The sequence below is a fragment of the Symphodus melops genome, assembly GCF_947650265.1.
Source record: "Symphodus melops genome assembly, chromosome: 7".
Lineage (NCBI taxonomy): Eukaryota > Metazoa > Chordata > Actinopteri > Labriformes > Labridae > Symphodus > Symphodus melops.
Window position 1 is genome coordinate 25,071,328 of NC_136697.1, and position 23,902 is coordinate 25,095,229.

Genomic DNA, 23,902 nt, shown 5'->3' on the forward strand with positions numbered 1-23,902 from the left:
GGGGGGGGGGGGGGGGTGGGGGGGGGGGGGAGGGGGGGGGGGCGGACCTGATGTCAGGAAGAAAACAGCTCAAGAGAGACACAAGTGTGTGTGTGTGCGTAGAACTAGACTGACCCGTTTTCTCCTCGTCTGTGAAGCAGACCCCGTGAGGATAAGAGACGAGGAAGGTTACATAAGCCGACCTCCCAGGAGACACTCACATTTACAGCTTTAAAAAAACCCACGCTGACTGCACACAGTCAGGCGAGAGAGAGGGAGGGCCGCTTAGCCACCTCACGGCTAGCTCTCAACTCTGCTCGATCCGGGTCGACCAGTCGGACCATCGGTGGGACACCAGGACGGGCAGAGAGCGAAAATCAATCTCATAGCTTGAGTTTCCACGCCAGGGGCCACACAGGAGCCCGAACGAGCCGGGGAGCAACTGATTCAATTTACCTAAGAAGCCCAGCTGTTACTCAGAGAGACAGAGAGCTAGTGACAGGCAGTGTGTGTGTGTGTGTGTGTGTGTTTCTTTCTTCTCTTTCTTTTTGTAATTCCATTTTTTATGTCGGGCTCCACTTTGGCAGACGTGCAACTCAAGACGTAGACGTTAAATCTTGTCGTGGTGAGGGAGTGTGTGTGTGCACGTTCCTGCACACACACACACACACAGCTTACACTCCTGACAGGCCGTTTCTTCTCCATACATCACCTGCATGTGACTCTCAGCGCACACACGCAGAGTGACAGTCTGCAGCAGGTGGGCCCACGTTTACCCTGCCCACAGTTTATTAAGCTGCTCATTATTTGTTTAGTTGAAGGAAGACGTACAGCAGAACACACTGCCTTCATCACTTCCTCATACATTAAGAGTCTGTAGCCAAGCGTTTATGCTTACTGTACACTTTGCCTTTCATAAGACTGCTCGCATCAATCCATTGTATATTTATGTTTCCTGCATCAAAGACTGAGTTAGAATGACTCATTGAAATGCAGCGAAATTATATTTTATCATGCCCCCCCGCCCCACGCACACACACACACACACACACATTGGTTACTCATGGGTTTCAAAAGTCTGCTTCAGTGACCTCACTGCGACGACGTCCATGTTTTCTATCTGTGCTATTCGTTCACATCACCCTGATTGTTTACAGTAAATCTTCTGTCATGAAGGTCTTTTTGTTTTTATAAACACGTAAAGTTAAATAGTTGTGCTCATTGGGTTCAATAGCAGGAGAAATATCAAGTGGGAGGCTTGACAGGTGACAATGACTGACTACAAAATTTGACTTCATTGAATCAAGTTTGTTTTCTGGTCAGGAAAACATGTCTGTATACTTGTCCAGCGGATGACCACTGAGCAGCCATGTTTTATATAGTATAGGACAGGAGAGAGCGCAGCCAAGCCGAGCTCGACCAATCAGGGCTAAAAAGGGCGGAAAGGTCGCTACGCGGCCACGGGCGCCCGCTGACTGGGAACGAGCCGAGACTAAGCAGGGAGAGGCCACCTCATGAGAGGAGGGGGAGACAGGAGGACAGGTCACTGAGCTGAGAGAGAGAGAGAGAGAGAGGGGGGAGGGGAAGGAACTCCGAGCACATGGCACTTCACCACATGACGCACAGTGAAGGGAGAGAACGCCGATAGCTGGAGCTGCACCTGATTTAGTTCAGCTTGTAACCTCTTGTTGCTGGACTCCTCCTCCCTGTTGACAGACTTGTATTTATATCAAGTCAGCATTAATTAGTTAAAAAAAAAAAAAAAAAAAAAACTCCTGGATTACGATGTGGTAATCTTGATGAGTCTCTTCCAAGCAACCCTCCCCCAAAAATAAACATTTTAAACATGTTAAAGTTTTTAATTTAAGGTCTGAATTTCACTGCAACACACTGAGAAGCCTTGCAGGTGAAGGTCTGACCCGGATGTAGCCCGGCAACGGTTGCTATGAGAGCAAAGTATCTACTCTGATATCACAGACAGAGAGTCATCGTTCCACTTTAAATCACAGCGGCCCGCTTCCTATTCCTGTTTGTTCATGAATACACATTAATTCAGCTCTTTTATACGAACGCAAATCAATCAGGATTTGATCGTTAGCTAAATGCTAAAACAGGTCACCACAGAAACACACACACACACACACACACACCAGTGTACACATCTGGAGCAGGAAGTCTTGGAAGCAGCTTATTATCCAGAAACACATTCCTGTGAAAGGTGCCTGGAAGACGTTCACAGACACGGCGAGCCCTGTGATCGACACACAAACGACAAACTGGCGCAGCAGACGAGACTTTTATAAAACATCAGGACTCCCGAGATCTGTTTGCAGTTACGCTCTTGTGTTGTGCCGTTGTAGTGACAGGTTTTGGTGGGAACGAATCTAGGTCAGCGCTGTGTTTTGGGTTCTCTGTATTAGTCTCTGACCCAGTAGCGCTGTGTGTTTTTTTTTCTCCAAACTTTTCCGAGTGTGCGTCGGAGGCCGTCAGGTGGATCACTGGCTGTCAGCAGGCAGGAGAAACGTTCATCTTCTCTCGAGCTTTAAACTTGCTTCCTCTCTGAAGACATGAGGTCAGGAGGTCGCGAAAACAACTCCGATGAAAGAAAGTCTACGAGCACGTGAACCCGTGTCCCAGTTTGAATCAGGTTATTTACCTAAACTGGCATCCCGAATGACAACACAGTGTATGAGGAATAGATGCCAATCAAGCTAGCACGAGAAATAGCTGAGAACTTAGCATTTCAGAATCAGGGATAGAAACATGTAGACCTCCTGGTCCCGCCTTGCAGGACTCCACCAGACCTTCTCCACCCCCCCCCCCCCAAAAAAAAACCAAACTCTCCTCATCCTCCTCCTCTTCAAATATTCCTTCTTTAAGTTTTCAGAAAATCACTTTATGCATCTAATCTATTGTTTATTTATCCCTTTTGGGTAATTAGACATTTTCTAAGCCCTCTTCCCCTTAAGCTCCGCCCTCTAGTCCAAATATGGTCACCTGAGTCACAGTAGTCCACATCCCAATATGTGAAACCAAAGGCTGCTACGTCCACTTCTTCCACACAGTCAGTGGGTGACATAGGAAATGTTGAAAGAGAGGTTTATTACGGAAGTGAATAAAGTTATCAAACATCTGGACGTCCACATCTGTTTGTGATCAATCATCAACGACGGGGTGAAAAGCTGTGAAAAGTTCCGGCCTTCTACAAGCTGCATCAGCAGATCCACTTTGATATTTTACTACGTCTGACAGCTACTTTCATACCTTTTCATAAAAAACGCCGCACACTTCTTCATACCTTCCTGGAGCGGGTAATAAACCTGAGAGTGCGCCTCGCTTCTCAGCGAGTGGAAAAAGCCTGTGATGACTCTGGCTGGTGTCCAGCTCTGAATGTGTCCATGTGTGTGCTGAGGAAAGCTTTCTTTTTTAGCGATGGGACAATACCTTGTGGTTGTAAGAAGAAGAAGTCAAAACAACAAACCCACAAGCGTGTAATTAGGTGGCGAGCGCTGGGTTGGTACCGCAGCAGGTCTGAACGACGTGGATGTGATATTCTGCCGTACTTCTGAACAGCGTGAGCCGGTTATCAAAAGAGAGGCCGACCTGCTCCACGCCAAAACGACATTCTTCGGATTGCCAGAGTCAACGAGAGTCAAACAGACCAGAGGTGTGTTTTTCTTGTGAAGAATCTGACCTGGGGTGGCGCCGATAGCGCAGTGGCAGCGCGCGCACCATGTTGCGAGGCTTTGCTCCTCGCGCGGGCGGCCCGGGTTCGCATCCGGCCTGTGGCCACTTTCCCGCATGTCTCTCCCCACTCTCTCCCTGTTTCCGACTCTATCCACTTTCCTCCCCTATCAATAAAGGCATAAAGGCCAAAAATAAACCTTTAAAAAGAATCTGACCTGGGACCAAGGAACGCGTGACGAGGGACCTCAACGCTGCAGCTGATAAGACCCAAACAGGAAGTAAACCGTGCAAGGTCTGCACGCGGGAGTGTCTCCAAATCAGAAAGCGTTAGGGAGAAGTTTCAGAGTCAGTTCAACGATGGACGCCACTCCTGATCCAAAACAGCTGGGCTGAACCCGGCATGCATCCGCCCTCCTGAAGGCTCCTTCACAGTCAGGCCCTCTCCTCCCAGAGAGGCTGTTTGAACCTTCACGTGAAGACGAAGAATTTTCTACCAGACATCAATCAAGTATGAGATCGGACAATGACGCGTCAACACACGTGACCGATGTGTGCAGGCCCGGGGTTATGACCTTTAACACCAGGCTCGGCCCCCTTTCTCTGTCTTCCGTCTCTCCTGACAGTCTGAGTCAGAGTGGGGGGCGGGGGTCCGGAAGGTGGAGGAAGGTTAATATCCTCTCTCTCTCAGTCGAGGCGAGCTTCATCAGTCTGTGCTGAGAGAATCAAACCAGCGAGAAGCACGGGCTCAGAGAAGCTTCTGTGAAAATGAAAAAACCCAACTATTGTGGCACTTTGTGCTTCGGGTGTTATGAGCTTCTCGGCTGACCTTTACATTAAAGAGCGCTCAGGTTATCACAGTGGAAATGTCACGCGGGCGCTCAGCTATTAAGTCTTTAATCACACAGAACGCTGCGGCTACTCCCTCGGCTTCTCCGGCCTTTAAAAACACATTTATGATATAATGATTATCATAAAACATGATGGTGTTGTTTTTACATCCAGAAGTCTCTCTCTGCATCTCGTCGTGTGTTTGTCCACGCAGCACATATTTAGTCTTCACCTTCTCGTGGACACACCGAGGATGTCCTGTCGGCGATAACGTCGACGTCGAAGCCTTCAGCTAATCATTCACCTGATCAATAAGCCACAGCCCCACCTATTCTGTCCCTGTGAGGATATCGAGACCGGCTCTTTTGATTGGTTCTCAGCATAAATGACGTGACAGTGCATAGAGTCGTGAAATGATTCTCCTCTTCTTTGATTAGAACATTTCCCTGGTGGTTACTGTTCTTCCCTCAACAAAAGAAAAACTGCACGCAGCCCACAAATAAACAGGAGCAGAAAAATACTTCTTATACTTTCAAAGCAACGCTGCTTGTTTTTAGCGGCGTGTTTGGAGGAACTGTGGCTTTCTCATTATGAGCAGAAACTCCACTTTCTGTTCCTGCCTGCAGAATGAATCTCTCCCTGACGTTGGTCACAGTGAGGGGGGGGGGGGGGGGGGAAACACCTCCACCTTATCAATCATGATCCCTCTTAGCCCCAGCAGGTACCTCTGCACTGCTGCAGCCACAATCTGACTCTCACTACGTTCCCCCCCCGTCCTCTGGCCTGCTCAGTATTCCTATCACAGAGCGCCGCTCTCTCTCTCTCTCTCTCTCTCTCTCTCTCAAACCTCCTTGGGAAATAGGTCGAAAGAACTGTAGACTTCCACGGCTTACAAAGGGCTGCTTTAGCATCAGTGAAAAGCTTTGCACTGTGATGTGCGAAACATGACAACGGTGTGTTGAGCTGGAGTTTGCTGCCTTTGCAACACAAGCTAGCCTGTGGGGGGGAACGTGTAGCGCCCTGAGCGAGCTTCTGAAGCTGTGCTGTGCTTCAATTGGCTACGCTACGCTAAACTAAGCGCTAAGCTTCGCAGTAGAACAGACGAGCCTCAAAGGGTCTGCACGGAGCTGCAGGGTAAACACACACACACGCACACACACACACACACACACACACACACAGGCTACTGCTGGCGTGTCAGAAACACGGCTGACCTCGCTGCTCTGGGCAAACCGAGGTCAAGTGTACGCACGCATCCGTTCCTCTGTGAGAAACAGGCTCAGGTGCGACGTTCACATCAGAGTCTGTGCGGACACAGACACGGAGCGGCACGCTGCATGTCACCGAATGTTTGCTGAGTCAGCACATGATCACGCCGTGTCAGCTGGTATGATCAGAAACGTGTGTGGAGTCATTTTGAAATAATGTCATAACAAGAGACAAAAAGCTCTGTTTGTAGTGTCGACGTCATGCACACGCTGTTATGGACTAGAAATGTTAGGACAATGATTGATAAACTACCATCATAGTAACATCACACGTCCAATGGTTCAGTTTCAAACAGGCTCAACATCTCACTGTAATCTGGGATTTTCCTCGTTGTCTCATTTCGAACCGTTTTAATGTCAGAGCTCTCACGCTGGTCATTACATCCATCCCTGAAGTGTCAGAGAAGCTGAAGCTTCGTATTTCACTCTCCTTTAAGCACGTCGAGGCTGGAGAGCTGTCTTAACATCACGGAGTGCAGCTGAAACGTTCTGATTGGTTTCTCATACATTTCTGATGCTCAGCAAAGAGTAGAGAGGAGGAGTGTTGATTCTTTTTTCGGTGCTGCCGAAACTACTAATTCGACTACAAAACTACTCAAATAAAAAAGTTCCCCTAAAAAGCATCCGTAACCGTGCTCCTTGAGTAGATTTGATGACGAGCGCACTGCACTGTGTAAGTGCAGCGTCCAAACGTAAGGATTAAGGCTTTTTCAAAGGGCTCAGTGTGTCTAGTCAGCAGCCTAATTTAATAAAGATGGAGAGCAGAAGAGCCTCCGCCTCGCTTTACAACAAACAACATGACTGAATCCAGCAGGACACCTCACAGCATCCCTCCACCTCACATGATATAACTTCATCAGACCGCCGCTGTATTCCTGGCACCGCCCGTCTACTGTATGTCAGGAGCTGGCAGCAGCCGCCGCGTGCTCTGCGGGCAGCTCTTTGGCACGTAGCCTCGGCTGGCGCTGCGATTCTGTGCGCGCTAAATGAAGGCCGCGCCGCTGCCGTCTGGACGCCGGGCCGACTCGCTTGGCCCGCTGTGACCGGCTGTCAGCGAGGGGACGGTCTCAAGCTGGGAGATGTAGACCGTGGCCCGGGTTCCAGAGAGCTGGCAGAGCGTCGGGAAGGCTTCATGTCTGAGTGGCAACGGAAACAAAGAATGTCCCCCCCGTATGCTGTCAGCCGCCAGATGAAAAGTTCAAGGGAACCTCTGGGGGAGTTTTAAGGAGGCGCAGCTACAGGCGGGATATCACCTCGCTGCGTAACAACTCAGATCACGAGGCTCGGTGTATCTGAGAACATCTCTCACACAGAGAGAGCATGCACACACTGCAACAACACTGACCTGTTTAGAGAGCTCATCATGAGATGCTAACCTACTTTTTCTTTACAGCCGCATTCAGGGAAAACGTCAGAAAATAAACAACTCAAGGCTGGCAGGCAGCATAATCCTAAACCTGCACCAGCACAAAGCAAAGGCCCCAGACGTGTGTGTGTGTGTGTGTGTGTGTGTGTGTGTGTGTGTGTGTGTGCACGTTTACCCAGCCACACAATGCAGGGAGGAAACGGGAGGAAAACACAGGGACAAGCCGAGCCTTCCGCGTACACAGTTTAGCAAAATGTCAAGCACGTTCAGATCGCCGCGCTGGACCGAAAATGTCAAGCAGGCGAGGCGGCGGAGAGGCTAAAGAGAAAAAAAAAAAAACACACTGCACAGATATATCAGCAGGAACAGAATGACAGACTGATATTTACATTCACAAAACGCCCGACATGCAAAGACTGTGACGGACACGCAGGGAGGGAACTGTGTGTGTGTGTGTGTGTGTGTGTGTGTGTGTGTGTGTGTGTGTGTGTGTGTGTGTGTGTGTGTGTGTGCGCATTTGAGCTGAGATTACTAAGAAAAAGAAAGAAAACACATTCAGCACTTTAAAGATAAGATTGGAGTTCTTCTGGTACACAGAAATAAAACCTGTTAAAATGTGGAGTGAAGAGACTGCAGAGAGATGGTGTGTGTGTGTGTGTGTGTGTGTGTGTGTGTGTGTGTGTGTGTGTGTGTGTGTTAAGAGGTTCTGCGGGGTGCAGCTCTCCTCTCCTGAAGTGTGCTGTAATATAATTGTGCTGAAGGGGCTGCATGCTCGCGCGCTCTGGGAGGAGAGTTTTATATGGAGGGCTGCCTGCTGTAGCCGTGTCAGGTGGTATTTATGAGACTTGTAATGGGGGGCTGAAGCGCAGGCACACCTGCTACGCTAAGGAAGCACACACACACACACACACACACACTGGAGGACGGAGACAGAAGCACAGACGGACAAGCAGCAGAGCCTTGACTTTGCTGCGTTTGCCTTCTGATGGCGGCGTTGTGTTCATAAACCGAGCCGAGCTGTCTGCATGCTGAACACCATGGAGATGTTCCAGGACCAGACGGAAAAACGGAGCGGAACTCATCGACTTAACATTTCCACATCCTCCATTTTCTACACCTTATGACCCTTTATTTATCTAAAAAAAAAAAAAAAAAAGCATAAAATGATCTGAGAAATGTTCATGAAAAATAAAGAAAGAAGGTTGCAGTTTTATGTGTTGCAGCATCAGGATCTGTGGAGAAGTGCATTTTCCATCTGCTGCATGAATCTGTGCATGAACGTCAGGCTCGTGCTGCAGATGATCTGCCGTCACAACTTCTCACTTGAGTCTCTGTCCTGTTGGACTGTAAAGACACGGGGCGTCTGTCAGCTCCTCGCCGGCTATCTGTGAGCTCCCCATTGAGATGCATGAGACCAGCAGGGGGAAAACAAACGAAAAGCTGCAGCCTCAGAGCTGCACCTGTGCCAACTCTCTTCTACTGATAACCCAAAAAGGAAAAGTGCAGCTCAGCCAGACTTCTGCTTAGGGTTACATACGTGATGAGGGCAGGAAATTAAACTTTTCTGCCCGTCGGCTACACTGGCTGATGGTTTCCGAAAGTCAACAGTTCATTTGCAGAAGCGTGAAAGATGCCAACAGTTTAAGAGCGAGATCCAAATCTTCATCTTCAAGCCAAGAAGTGGGATGGTGCTGAAGGCAGCTCAGAGCTCATCAAACTGCACACTCAAAGCTTCGCAGGTCTGCTGAGCGGTTTCGCATCGGATGTTTGATCTTGTTGTTGCAAAGTGAAAGTGACAGTTTACCTCTGCAGGTGTAAAGATAACATACACACACACACAAACACACACACACACACACATGCACTCTGCCAGGGTTATATGCAACATTATCAATATTAAATAGTTGATGCATTTTAAAGTAGAGTTCAGATCTTGCGGTGTGATCAGCTGAGTCAACAGGTAGAACCCCTGTGAGGTCACGTACCGGAGCACGGCGCTCTCGTCATGTCACAGAAGACACGCCGACTTCAAAGTGAACACGGCAACAGAAACACACACACACACACACACACACACACACACACACACACACACACACACAACTTTAGTGTTTGAGAGCTTTAAGACAAAAGTCAAGCTTTAACTTTCGTAGAAGAAGAAGGAGGAGGAAGAGGAGGAGGGGGGGAGGAAGATGAGGAGGGGGAGGAAGATGAGGAGGAGGAGGGGGAAGAAGAGGAGGAGGAGGAGCAGGAGAAGGAGGAGGAGGGGGAGGAAGAAGATGAGGAGGAGCAGGAGGAGGAGGAAGATGAGGAGGAGCACGAGGAGGAGGAGGAGGAGGAGGAGCACGAGGAGGAGGAGGAGGAGGAGGAGCACGAGGAGGAGGAGGAGGAGGAGGAGGGGGTGTTGGTAGATGGAGCCAGAATCCCAGAGAGCAGCAGCACAAACAGAAACAAAGTGAAGGCGTGCAGTGTCGTAGAGTGAACGTCTGACACCTCAGCGGTCACAGCAGCAGCAGGAAGAACACAAACAGGACAAGAGTAAAGTCACGCTCTTTGAACTGTCAGGAAAGAGTAAAAAAACAACTTCAAGAGTTGGACATGAAACAAGAAGAATGAAACACAAGTCAGACGGGATGAGTTGTGATCAGTTCATCAGAAAGGTTTAATCCTGGATTGGAGCCACGTTCAGTAAACAGTGAGAAGAAACAGTCATGGCCGCTCTGAACACCTTTGTTAAAACCACAAATCCTCCCACTGCTGCTTTCACTGACTCTTTAAACAAACCTTCAGCGTTCACAGCCTCTGCATGAATTCTTTTTTCAGGAACATCAAAAATCAACACCTGGCGCGGCGTGATGGGATATGAAAGAAGACCGACTGATACGGTCACAATAACGATGCACTTTTAAACACAAACTTTCTGCAGTTTGACTCTCAGGCCCCGTGCTGCCCCTGCAGAGAGCCCCAGCAGGGGGGGGGGGGGGGGGGATGCGGTTATTGTCACACCTCCGGAGCGAACATGTTGCTTGACGCCTGCAGCTCTTCAAAAAACAGTGAGCGCTCCTCTCGCTCAGCAGCCGCCTCAATGACAGCAGCGTCCCCCGTCTCCCATCCAGTCTGGGTGTAACACATCGGGGCCCGGCGGCCACCATTAAGCGCTCCCTCCGCAGGGACAGGACAGCCTCTGAAGCGCCGCGCTGTGGGGCCACGCACTTTACCCTAACAGCTTCATCAGCACTGCATCTCCAGAGCCACACACACACACACACACACACAACCTCTGGAGGGCCCAATTAGCAGCCATCACCTGTAATTCAATAACAACACTCCCTTTTCTGCCCGCCTGTGCAGCTCTCTGCTCCACACAGCGCTGACTCTGCGTGCAGGATTTCAGAAACCTCTGCTAATGTGCTCCTGCGTCGGCGTGCAAACCCGAAAATCTACGCTGACAGTTTGTTAAGGCGTTTCAACAGGCGTGCATGTTTTTTGTTTTGGAAGCCTCCTCTCTCTCTGCACCCGTCCAGTCACTCTTTAAAACACGTCGCATTAAAGCCCAGGACTCAGACTGAGAGAGCCTCGAGTTCAGCTTTGGAATCAGATGAATTCATCAGTTTGAATTCATCTCTCGCACCTCGCATCATCCCAGCGAGTGAAGAGACACACAACCTATTTATCTGCATCTGCAGACACTCTGTGAACCGGGTCCACACATGACACCGACCTCGATTACAGAGTAAAACAAAGTGAATCAAGCTGAAATACTTGCAGCATCACTGGCCAGAGGAAAACAACAAGCATGTGTTGATGTGAGTGATGAATCAGTGATCACGTCCAGGACACATGCTGAGTTCATTTTAACCTTCTTCACTTGTTTTTGCTTCCATAAAGCTTTGACACTCTGCAGCTAATGGTTAGCTTCATCATGGAGGAAAACTGACTGTGTGAATACATGCACATGCTACTCCTCCTCCACCTGCATGATGTAACCATTACAGCGTGTTCATATGTGCATCACAGAAGTCCAGTTTGAGTCATCCATGAAAGGATGTAAACTGTGGCTGATCTGACGCACACGGCGAGCTGGAGACTAATCTCATTCTTTATTCCACTCCCACCTGTCCTGCTGCTGCTGCACCCACCGAGGTCTCAGGGGGGTCTTTAGTGAGTCCAGGCCCCTCCTAAACCACCTGTCCACTACTCATGATTTATGTCTCCTGAGACTGCAAGGGCTGCTGGGAAATCCCCCCCCCTGCTCCTACTACCCCTTTTTCATGACACCTTTCTGTTTAGTTTGAAGCTTTAGCGTGTGCGGGGAATTCTTGGCTCAGGGTTCAGTTTAGATGAAGGCATAAAATATGACGTGAGAATAAATAAGGTTCTTTTTAATGCTGAATGTTCCTGTGAAAAATAAGCAGGATCCTGTGAGAGCGTGGTTAAAGCTGCACAATGGATCTGACATGGAGCATGCCTAAAGAAACATTTTCCTTTTTCCACACAGGGCGCCGGTTAGCTGTGGAAACGCTAACAGGATCAGGATTTACCGAGCCAAACCGCACCAGACTGTACTGATCCGTACCGGGCCGCGTGGTGGGCCCGGTCCTCTGTCGTTCAAATGAACATGTTGTCATCATCTCTGCTCAAAGTGAATCAAATATAAGAAACAATCAATGCCAGAGTTTGAAGTAAACAAAGAGGTCGGACGTTCTTAAAAAAGCTGCAAACAAGTAAAAACCGGTGAGCAGGAAGTTGAGCTTTAAGTCAGATTGTTTTCACTTTTATTACCGAGTCTCCCTGTTCTCCTCCCCTCCCCCCTCTGAGCGCCACGTTTCTTCTCATTCCAGCTTTCCACACACCTGCTTCTTTACCTTTGAGATGTGTCCCAATTTTAATGGAAGCAAATCAAAGGCAGTCGCCTATCGCAGGCAAGGCCCCGTTCCACTTCAGTGACCAGCGTGCGCAGGATTACGGCTCCTCTCCAACTCCACATGTACGGCAGCACGCCGCGCTGAGCTCTGGGGCCAGCCAGCAGCTCTGGGGCCCGAGCGTTCACTCATTTTCCTCTGAGCTCTTGAAGCCTGCAGCCCTCTCCTTTCTGCCTATCAGGCGACAGGAGGGGGGGGGGGGGGGGGGGGGGGGGGGGGGGGGTGGAGGATGGCAGGATATGCAAATGTTTTACCACCGCCAAAGGAGAAGGAGAGGAGTTTCCCACCGAGTGTGAAAGAGCGCTCTCCCACTCCCACACACACACAGGACTTTGAATGGGACTCTTTCTTTTGACACACACTGGCCTGCACACACACACACACACACACACACACACACACACACAATCACACAGACGTATAAACACAAACACGTCTAACACTTCTGCACACATGAGGCACTGATAGGAAGGGAGGATGAGGTGGGCTGCTGGTCAGCAGCAGCAGAACAAAGTGGGTTTCCTCTCCACAGGCTGCCTGTCTTTCACAGCCTCAGTCTGGGTTAGCATTAGCGCCACAGTGCAGATTAAAGTTTTAGCTGCTAGCTGCCGGGGGGGAGCCTCTTGAATACATGAATATTCAGGTGGCATAATGCGCACGATGAAAGGCGACAGCAAAGCAGGTTACTTGTGGAAACGTAGGCTGGGCCACCTTTAAGAAGAGAAAGTGCTAATGCGACTTTGGCAGTTCCTCTCAGATTTTCTGCTTGGGAGAGCCGGAGGTAAACTTCACTTCTGGTTCCACATTTTGGCTTTGTGTTCGAGCGTAGGTGGCAGCGAGGAGCTGCGTCTTCATGACACCCATTTCAAACCGCGCTGAAAGAAGGGACGACTCGCTAAACTTCTCATTTCTCATCCTAATTTCACACGCCGCAAAGAAAAGGGATCTTCTCCTCTGAGTGTGGCTGTGTGCGACGCAGCAGCGGCTTTAAACTCCGAAAGCCTGTTTATTAAATCACAGCAATGAATGAACAGGCAACCATCCAAGAAGGAACAGACATGAAACCCTTAAATCGTAATTCTTAATTTGTCTTGAGCCACTGATACGTCTGCTAACGCTAACACAGCCATCTAAACTAGGAGCTATGACTGGATTATGTCGTGAACATTTTAGATTTTATTTGCATTTCTGCAGCAAACACGTGCGGCTGCATTTACATAATCATGCAAGCTAATCATTTTTCACAACTTCACCCTGAAGGTCTCAAAGTGCCTCTCTGTGTCTTTTCACAGTCAGTGCCTTTAAGATGTGGAGGATCATGAGGAACATGAACGATAAAACGCGCTCTCATGAACGCCTCCAAACGTGTCGTCTGTGCAGAGGGACTCTGGTTCAGTTAGGCTCCCTGCACATGTGGCTCTCGGGCTGCTCTACTGACCTCTGACCTCTCTGTGGACGACTGAGAGGGGAGGGGGGGATTTCAGGAGGAGGAGGGGGTCTTCCACATAAAATCTTTGTCGTGTGACAGAGGAGATTTTCCTGACATGCTTGTGATTGGCTGAGCCTGGATGAGTTGAGTGTGAAGGTATGACGAGCGGCACGCTGCTTCTCTCCTGCTCTCATGTTAGCGTGAGCTGCAGGAGCACAAACATCCTTCATCCAGACTCATCTATTCATAGATCAGCTGATGAAGCGCTTGTGATTAAAACATAGAAGACAAAGATTTACTTTGTTGAGGTTTTTACACTGTGTGAATCATGCAACACACACACACACACATGCACAAACAGGATCCTAAGGACATGATGGAGAGATGTCAGAGTGAGGCGCTTCTGAGCTGGTTTGGCAGTCCCAGGTAGTGGTCTTCCATACTGGACCAATTTCCAGATGTTTGCTTCACACCAGGACTCGAGCCGGCGACCCTCCAGTCCCTACGGCCCCGAACTTAGTGTACCTCCAAACACTCCCCTCCTGACCGTGTACCATGATGTGCACTACAGTGTCAAACATGAACACTGTGTGGCTTGTATTAAAGCCACGACAGAGGGTGTTTCCCTCACCAAAAACACCGATCATGTTCAAAGGTGGAGGGCTGGATCTACATGTCGTGCTCAGCGTCTGTAAATATTAAAACGACGTGAGAAGTGCTCGTGCTTTATTCTCCACAGCCAAAAGTGACATCATCAAGCAGCTTTTTGTGTCCAATCAACAGCCAGGAACTCAAACGATCCCACAAAGTCCGATGAGTTTCACTTTGCTGCACCACTCATAGAAACTGAGCTTCATTAGCTTGTATTTCGGAGGCTGATGTGTCAAGGTGCTTTTATCTGATTAAAGCGCATCAGCAGCAACATGTTCCTCTCCCTCACAGGCAGCACCGAATTAATGCATGGAAATCCTAACAAGCAGGCCTGTGTTGTTATGCAAAGCCCGAAGGAAAGAAGCAGTTTCCCACCTTGATGCAAACAAATACACACACTCTTTCACACACACACACACAAACACACACACACACACACACACACACACACACTGCTCAATTAGTCACAGCAGCAGCATCAGGAGCCCTGACGCTCCTCCCCCCCTCAGGACCATAAAAGGCGATGGGAGGGGTTAATGCTGACTTACTAAAGACGTCCTGTAGTGCTTTGTCATTCTGAAGGCCCATTTGTGCAAGGAAAACAGCACACACACACACACACACACACACACACACACGCACACACACACACACACACACACACACACACACACACACACACACACACACACACAGAGCCCCAGGCTCTTTAGAACAGGGAGAAAGTAACATGAATGACCACTGGTCATGGATCAATTAACAGCTACTGTGGACCGCAGAGAGGTCTAACAGCAGCCGGGATCATCTCCTCGCTGTGATGCAGCTGCAGCCCTCACACACAGAAAGCCTCACTCTGTAATATTATTAATGGACCTTTGTTTAAAAATGAGATTGTTTTTTTTGGGGGGGGGGGTTTGGGATAAGCATAAAACCATGTTGGATTTTGTGTTATTAAATTGACAACGCACAAATATGAATCATAAAAACATCCAATATTGGTTATCTGACCTATCAAACGATGCACCAGGACGAACCCGGCCTGTTCAATATGAACACTTGATCTTATCTCACTCATATATGACTGCTATAACTGAGACACCCTCACGGAGATGCTTCCTTCACACAGACAAGACGAGGGGCAGCAGGAAAAAGAAATCCTCTGAGAGCGACAGCATCCGTGTGTCCAAACACTGACGCGACATATATGATGTGCTGATCAGAGAGCGGGAGGATTCTAGTGCAACACGCTTTGCACCGCGAGGGCACGAGCATGAAGGAGACTGAACCAAAGAGGAGAACGTGGTCGTGTCTGCAGCGAACAACAACAAGACAATCAAAGAGCCTATCACAGTGCACTGACACCAATTCATTTCAAACACTAATTCAAAGCACTTTCATGTCGACACCTGTTTCCACGAGAAAAACAGCCTGCAAACAGCTCACTTATCTGTACACGCGGTCGCACTACTCTCACTGCTGAGTGAATCAACCCTTCTGGCACAGCGTTCGGCTCCAGACCTGATATCGAAGCGGTGAACCCGGAGGTCGTTTTTTTTTTTTTTGAGCTATCTCAGAGTTGGTCCCGTTTGTTAATCTCGTGCGTGCACATGGAGTCGCCCCTGCAAACGTGCAATACACGTTACATAACTGCCGACAATTTAAGACTGTTCTACTGATCCACATGTGGTGTTAAGACGACGCCGTCTGCAGCAATAAGACGTAAACACTCTTCGATGACAGTCAGCGTTTAGCGTGACGCTGAACATGCGCTTGTCGGTGCATCCAGTCTTAAATCGCGTGTTTGCTGAAAGACATCGCAGGTCGTTCTTCAGATATTTCTGCAGAACAGGCGGACAGACGGCGGTGAAGGCCAGGTCTCTTGGCAAGGTTCGACGTATGAACAGCAAGCCTGGGAGTTAGGCCGCTGTGTTTATCCTGTCAAGGTATGTTAACACCAGGCTGCATTCCTGTAGTCCCTAAATTGCAGTGTTAGATTACAGCCCAGCTGAGAGCGCACTCGTACATTCACACACACACACACACACACACAAACATGGAGGAGAGGCCCAGGATGACGAAGCCGTGACCAGAGCGGCTGCAGCAGGGCAGGGCCGACACCTGACATTTACAGGAGAGCTGAAACAAGAGGCGGAGCTAAAAACTAGCTTCAGATATTCTTACCCCTTAAGAATAAAGAAAAAAAGACATTGTGCATGCTGCTACAACTCACTGCCATGTACTGTGATGAGGGGTCAAGGCTTTCAATGAAGAGAGCGAATGTACAGTAAGTGGAAAGTGAAGCTTGTTAGGGGTCTCTGCAGGCCTACAGCGAGATGACAATCATTTACCGGGCTCTTCTACTAGCATGTTTACAGCTGCTGCATGCTGGGACATTTTCTCTGTGAGGGCAGCGAGGCCTGTTTGATTTGATCCATCATTACTACCAGACAGGTTAGGTTCAGCTTGATCGTGCCATCTGAACTTCAGTCACACCTGAAACCAGTGTCACCTCTCCAAGGCAAATTGTTTTGTGGGTCATATTAGGAAGACTGGACATAACGGCCAAATTCAAAGTTTTATATGAAGGAACGGATGAAGACACATTACTAATGACTGAGTTAACATCTCTGAAGCATTACAGTGCAACATGAAACTCAAATCAAACTCCTGTTGAATTCACCTCATTACATACATATTCTTCTTTATCTATTCTATTCTGTTTTGACTTGTAGATTTCTGTATTGCTGCTGCAACGCCAGAATTTGCCCTTGGGGATCAATCAAGTAATATCTTATCTTATCAGAAATCCCAAAATGGGGTTTGCAGCCTGGAAGCTCCCAGCTAGTGTATGTCTGTGTGTGTGTGTGTGTGTGTGTGTGTGTGTGTGTGTGTGTGTGTGTGTGTGTGTGTGTGTGTGCATGTTTTTTTTCCCCCTCGGGATCAATAAAGTATCTATCTATCTATCTATCTATCTATCTATCTATCTATCTATCTATCTATCTATCTATCTATCTATCTATGTGTGTGCACCACATATCCTTTAAGGTGCTCATTTGTTGTTGAAACGAACACTACAGATGACTGTATTTAATTAGACAGCACTTCTTCTCTTGTGATTCAATATGCAGAAAACTTTGATAAATGTGTTCAACATATTGATGCTCATTGTAGGTAATAGTACCTGCAGCTGTTTGAACACTGTGAAGATGACAGGGCTCTCATCAGGTCATGTTAGCACAGGCTAATGTTTGGCTCATGAGCCCCCTTTGAAATTCAAAGCAGTGATCCTGCTCTCAAAATAAAAACTAACAAACACACACGTTTTGTTTTTGTTTTTGTTTTTTAAAAAAAGGAGGCAGGTAAAAAAAATGAAAGGAGAAAGGAGGGGCAGGTGATGAGCTCTACCTGCAGCAGATGAATCACAGCACCTCCTTCATTGTGCGTCCCGTTACACGAACAATGACGCGCTCATTTCACACCACTAAATCTCATTTACCGTGAATATGTGTGGACATCCAGCGGGACAAGATGCTGAGGTATACTCTGATTGACAATGTGAACCTTAAGCTGCAAAAGATGTGACGCTAATATCGGTGAAATGACACCTTTATAGGTGTTGCATCACCTTGCGTATTACCTGGCTGTCTCCGGTCCAGAAAAAAAAAAAAGGCAGCAACCCCGCCTTCACTGCAGTAATGGTACTGACCGCCATTCCCTTCCGCACAGCGCTCAGGAAATTGTATAACGAATCACCGCAACACAATAGATGGAAACGTGTGGTTTAAAGGGGGGAGCCTATAAGCACTGTTATTGTCCACGGGTGGGAATAGCAGAGTAATGACCACCTTATGCACCGCTCGTTTTCCGTGCAGACACACACACACACACACACACACAGCTGCAGAATACACTCGATCAAACAGCCATTCAGCAAACACACACATAAAAAATACATAAAAGCGGAGATAAAACATGCACAAGTGGGTCAGAAATGCTTCTCGATGAGATAAATCCCGCGAGAATGACGGGATGCGAGCATCCATGCGAAGCTGGCAGGGCACACACGGTGAAACTACAACCAAGAAAAAATAAATACACACACACACACATCTCTACCTGCACAAGTTGACATTTGGAGCGTTTTTTTCTGGCTTCTCACGAGACACGGAGGCTTTATGAAAAAAAGGCGAACAGATCCTGTTCCGCTATCAGACGAGAGAGCCGCAGGTGTTATCTCTGTTTATTTCTAGGCCATGCAAGCCCCCGTTATCCGCGTTCAGGTAAACATGATGGTGATGATGATGATGGCTCCTGTACGGACGCGCACAGTCACCGTCGTGTCGTCACCAGGAGAGGAGAAAAAAAAGGTGATTTCCAGCCCTTCGGCTCACCCACATCAAGCCTCATTTGGTGTCTAAAAATATATTTACATGTATGGGTTTACTTTTTTTATTGGCTGACACGATGTTAGAGGGGGAGAGTACAGGTAAGAAACCGGCCAATGAGCATCTACGTAGAAACTATTGCATCAATGCGTCTAAAATGTGTTTCTAAATCGCTTCAAAACAGGTGTTGTAGAGGGGAAAAGTTTTAAGGAAATATAAAATAAATAAAAAAAGTGTAGTAAACGTGAACAAGAACACTAAAACTACTTTGAGCTGATTTTTTAAAATTACTATATCCTCAAAATACGCTCTTTATGTCATATAAAACTGTTATATTACATCAGATAAACTAGATCACTTTAAATAAAAACACAAGTCCATCCATACTTTAAATCAAGTGTCTGAAAACCTTTGGACAGAGATAGGCTACAGCCCAAAATGCAGCTGAAACTTTTTGTTTTTGTTAGCACTGATCACGGTTTCCACTCCGAAATATCAGGTACAAAAAAGCAAAGGTGGAAAATGTTACGCTGGAGAATTAAGTACGACAGACAAGTGAATTTTGCGCCGAATAGTAAAATTGCCAATTTAATCAATTGAATCTGGTGTGAAAAACAAGGAAATGCATGCACGACTGCAAAAAAGGTCCAATCTACTTTATAAGGATTGGAAATACGATACTCACTCTTACCTTAACTAAAGGAAACATGTGGTGTTGCAGTTGCAGTAGGGAGGGAGGGGTGAACTGGAGATAAAATAAACATCCGATCTCTTTGCCATCACACCGGAGCAGCAAGTGAGGCAAACCAAAGCTCATGCAAAAAAAAAAAAAAATGGAGCACAACTCAACCTTCCGTTCAAGAATAACACAAATAAAGTTGATTTATTTCGTCCTGTAAAGAGAAAAAAAAACAGCACCGTGCTGCACGGCCGAGTGAGCAGCAAACCTCGCCCTAAAGAAGAAGAAAAAAAAATCATACACTTCACTGCAAAACTGCGTCCTTACAGGGCCACGTTGTTGTGAGAGCAAAAAACCCCGCAACCTGCCGCCAAGTGTTGCTGAGGGTGGGGAAAGTGGGAGAAAAAGTGACGAAACAAGGCTAAGGAAAAGTGAAGAAAACTTAAAACGAGCAACAATGAAGCGCTCCTCGGGTTATTCTAGCGGACGGATAACGGTGCGCGCGCGGCCGGCCGGGCGGCCCCTCGCGCCGCTAGGCGGAGAGAGAGCAGGTATAACGGTACACCACCACACTGGGATATATGAGCACATCAACACTCCTGAAAACTCCGTGAAACGTGCCCCAACTAACTCCTACAAGTCCTCTGGAGGAGTTTACCGAGTGGAAAAGCTCCCCTGCAGCCCACTCGAGTCGCCTTCGAAGCGGTTCACGGAGGGAGTCGGGACTTACCGCTGCTCCTCTTCGGGTTCGCCTGTTTTCTGCGCTTACACCTGGGGCCATCCGCCATGATCCTCTCGCTGAGTCTGAAGCGCAGCCGCTTCGAGAGAGTCACCTCCTCCCTCCACCTCCTCCTGTCTCACCCTCCTCCTCACCCCTCCCTGTCCCGCTTTACGACATCACCTTCCACCCACAAAACACCTGGTTTGCGACACACCAGCTACTTTTTACGGCATCACCTTCCTCAAAAACACCTCCGCACGTGGCCCCTCCTACTGGCCGCTCGTGAGCGCGTGTGTGAGACGGTTTCTCAAACGGTGGTCCGACCGTTCTTTCAGGGACCGGTCCGGTGTGGGACTCACTTCGTCTCAGCTCCTCCTGTTTGCAGGGAAAGTAGAAATATAAACATTAAGGTGTTTTTTTTTAACACGTCACGAGGAGAAGACAGAAGCTCGAGGAACATTAGCTTGGCTGTTTGTGTCAGGATTGTAACAGGCTGTAACCGTATAATATTAGTAGTGTTTCTTTTATTATTTAATTTTGAATGTGTTTTGTTAATTAATGTAAAAGAGGGGCAGATTATATAGGACTATTCTCTCTGCTCCTTTTCATTCAAGGTTAGTTTAAGGGTTAGGATTTGATAAAAGTATGGTTGTTGTGTATGTTATTTTGGCCTCTAATCAAAGATAATGTTCTGTCTCTGAACAATTTCTGAATGTTTAATTCTTGAATCTCCAGGTAGCCCAATCAACTAATCAATTATAACACATCCTGTTATAATCAGAGACTGAGCAGTTTGAAAGTTGGCCTAATTAAAAGTGGTCTTAACTATAACAGCTGCAGCATTTAAAGATAAATCTTTATAATGTTGTGTTTTAACTTTTGTATCAAATGTTGACTCTTTAATTTGTGTTAAATGTTTAATATACTTATCATTCATTAACTGCTCTGTGTGTCCTTGAATTGTGTGTGTTCATGTGCAAGACACATTTTATTATTTGGGCTGCTATAAGAGCAAATTGATATTTTTCTTAGATATGTAGGGAAGTAAATGTATAAAAAAAGAGACTCTTAATTGTAAATACTGAATATATAGTTCCTCTATCTTTTGCCTCACTATTACTTGATTGAATTAATTTAATGTCCAGCACTTTTTATGTCGATCTGAACCTTTTAAAATGAAGCTTAAACTAAAGACTGGGAGTGCTTAAAGAAGAATTCTGATTATTTCATTAAACGATAGTCAGCATTATATCTCAGAGTAACAATAAATAATGAGTGAATTATTTCTACTGCCTGGAGGTAAATATCAAAAGTCTTCATGTCCATTTTAAAACTTTATTCATTGTGATTTTTATTACAAGTATCACATTTTAAATCAATTATAATCTTGAAGCAAACAACGACTGTCAGTCATTGAAGTCCACCTTGCATGAGTGAGTATCAACATGAGTGTTGTTTCAGGGCATTTACTCATCTCTAAAACGTTCACCTGCTGGGCGAGAAAGGCCGCCTGCTGCAGCACGCTTTGAAGAAGTCGCCGCTCTCACGTGCAGCCTTGGTATTTAACCAGTTTCTTTAATTTAAATGTTTAAATGTGTGTGCACTAACCAACTTGTACTTAGTAAGAAGTCGAGAAAATCGAGAGAGAGAAGTAAATTGTTGATAAACACTTTTAGACTCTTCTGTCCTTTAGATGGACAAAAACACAGACTTATCCTTTATTCTGCTAAAAAAGTCATTGTGTTAATTTGAGCAAAATATTCCCTCCTTTATGAACAAACATCACTGTCCAAGAACAAATGACTGGAAGTTTACTGTTAACTAATTAGCATAAAGAAGTGTTTCATTCTTTTCACTTCCCAAATGGCAGCATTATTGGAACCTGGCCACATTAAAAACACTTAACGCTGTCTGTGCTGTTGTGGGCTTTCACCTCAAGTAACATCTCCTAGATTCATGTAAACATCCCCAAAGTGAAGCTCTGACACACTCTGAGTATTATTTTGTCCTTTGCGCTGATGGAAGTTCAATGACAGTTCACAGCAGGTCAAGAGAGGAGGGCTTCACTGTCCCGCCCAAGCTATTCTCGTACCTGCCGATGATCAGGTTTCCAGTTCAGACTCACCAGGGGCTGCTGCGAGCCTCCCACAGCCGACAGGACTCCTCTGGATCTCCTGACACTGAAATGAGGTCAGGGGAGGTGGGGGGCTCGGATCAAACTGTAAAAGGCTTAACAAAGGGGACAGAAAGCGTGAGATTATGTGCATTTTGCAAAGGTGTTTTATTATTAGCGAGCTGCATTCAGCCGCTCAAGACAACATGAATGAACTCGCATTGGAGCTGCAAGAACAGCAAAGCATCCAGACATTTCACTTAGGTACAAGAAGAAAACCCACAGGGTCGACTTAAAGAGTATAATTAGTCATGATTCATGATACCATTAGATAATATCGAACAATAGAATAATGTGCATGCAACAATCTAATGACGCAGTGCATAAAGCCGAAGCTAGCAGTGTATTATTTATCTTGGCTGACTAATCAGTTCCATCACATCATAATTTACCACTTAGACAGTGTTATTTTTCATGTTTCAATGCAGTGACTAATCTAATCTATCCCCTAATCTCCATCAAATTAGATCAATCTGTTTTTATAAAGATGGTGTCGCTAAAAGATGATTTACAATCTGACAGAACAGGGCAGGTAAACAGGTAGTAAAACTAGAACTAATAAAGATGGAAAGAAAATCAACTTTATCAGATTTTACACCAAGTCAGAGATGAATACAAATAAGTAGCTCACATAAATTGAATAATATCTGAAAAACGATTCAGGTGTTTCCAACAAATCCATTTTTCAAACTTCAAATTGAAGTATGAAATTATTTTCTGCAGTCAGGAGAGCTCACTTATTCTGTGATGATTTGTTTGAGGGATTATTCGCGATTGAGAGGTTGCTTGAAATGTAATTTGTAAGTCTGTCTTTAGTGCATCAGCCTCCCCCGCACATCATTTCTCATGACGCATACATAGGACGATAAAACGCAAATATTTAAAACAGAAACTTTTTAAATGTATGAATCCCCACCAGAGCGTCAAATAAAGTTCTGACTGTAAAATACGCACTCATTAGTAGAAGACTAAGAAGTCGCAGAACTCACGTTCAGTGCAAACGTCAGATGACTGTACATTCCTACAAATGTACATGTCATATTATCATCATGACTTAGTCACTGCTATTCAGATGAAAATGAAACACGTTGGCCTGAAGTGTGTCAAACAGATACTCTGAATTTAACTTGCCATTCACATTCAGTGGATGACTCATAAGCGTGAGTAAAGTCATTTCTCTGACCACTGTTTACTTAGAGCGCGTCAGGTAGGAGGTTTAGCTGAGACTGAGACAGGAAATGTAACTTCTACACCTGTTAGTGAAGCATGCTCGAACCATTTATGTGACCACAATGAACGTTCCCCTGCTAATTCAAGAGTAGAGTACAGTAGTCATATAGAGCGAGATGTTTTTCCCTTCAAGAAAGAAGCCAGAAAAAACACAGCCGTCTTTGATTTGCTTTTTACACCTGTGTTAGTTTTTTCTTTTATTTTTTTTAACATGTCAAGATGTCTTCTGTGAAAAAGGCATCTTGCCTCCGCAGTGGCAGCACACCGTTTTTTGGTTCAGTTTGAGAAAGTGTCAAGGGCTTGTTTTTAAGTTTCAGCTGCTGTATGCTGATAGCAGAGAGACACTGGCTCCTTGTTTATTCAGTATAGAAATGGAAGAATAAAGTTAAGCTCATGTGCATTCACAATGATTTTATCCCCTTGCAGCACCACGGTCACTAAAAATCCTGCGACATCAGAGCCACATAAAATAATCATAAAAATAAGTGTTTGTCGCAGCATTATTATGAATATGTTGAACATGCCTGGAAGATTGCAAGGTTTGCATCACTACACTTCGCTTACTTCAGCACACACACACACAC

At 46.5% G+C, this 23,902-nt stretch overlaps 1 protein-coding gene across 1 annotated transcript in view; it reads right to left on the reverse strand.

Annotated features, from left to right (window-relative positions):
• The window catches only part of LOC306826260 (zinc finger E-box-binding homeobox 1-like), a gene marked incomplete at its 3' end in the record, with an annotated part of 52,170 nt that extends 32,162 nt beyond the window's left edge, over positions 1–20,008 (reverse strand). The window contains exon 1 of the mRNA XM_079347460.1: positions 19,925–20,008. Within this exon, the coding sequence (XP_079203586.1) occupies positions 19,925–19,982 (58 nt within the window). The remainder of the gene's footprint in view (positions 1–19,924) is intronic.
• Positions 20,009–23,902: the final 3,894 nt, after the last annotated feature.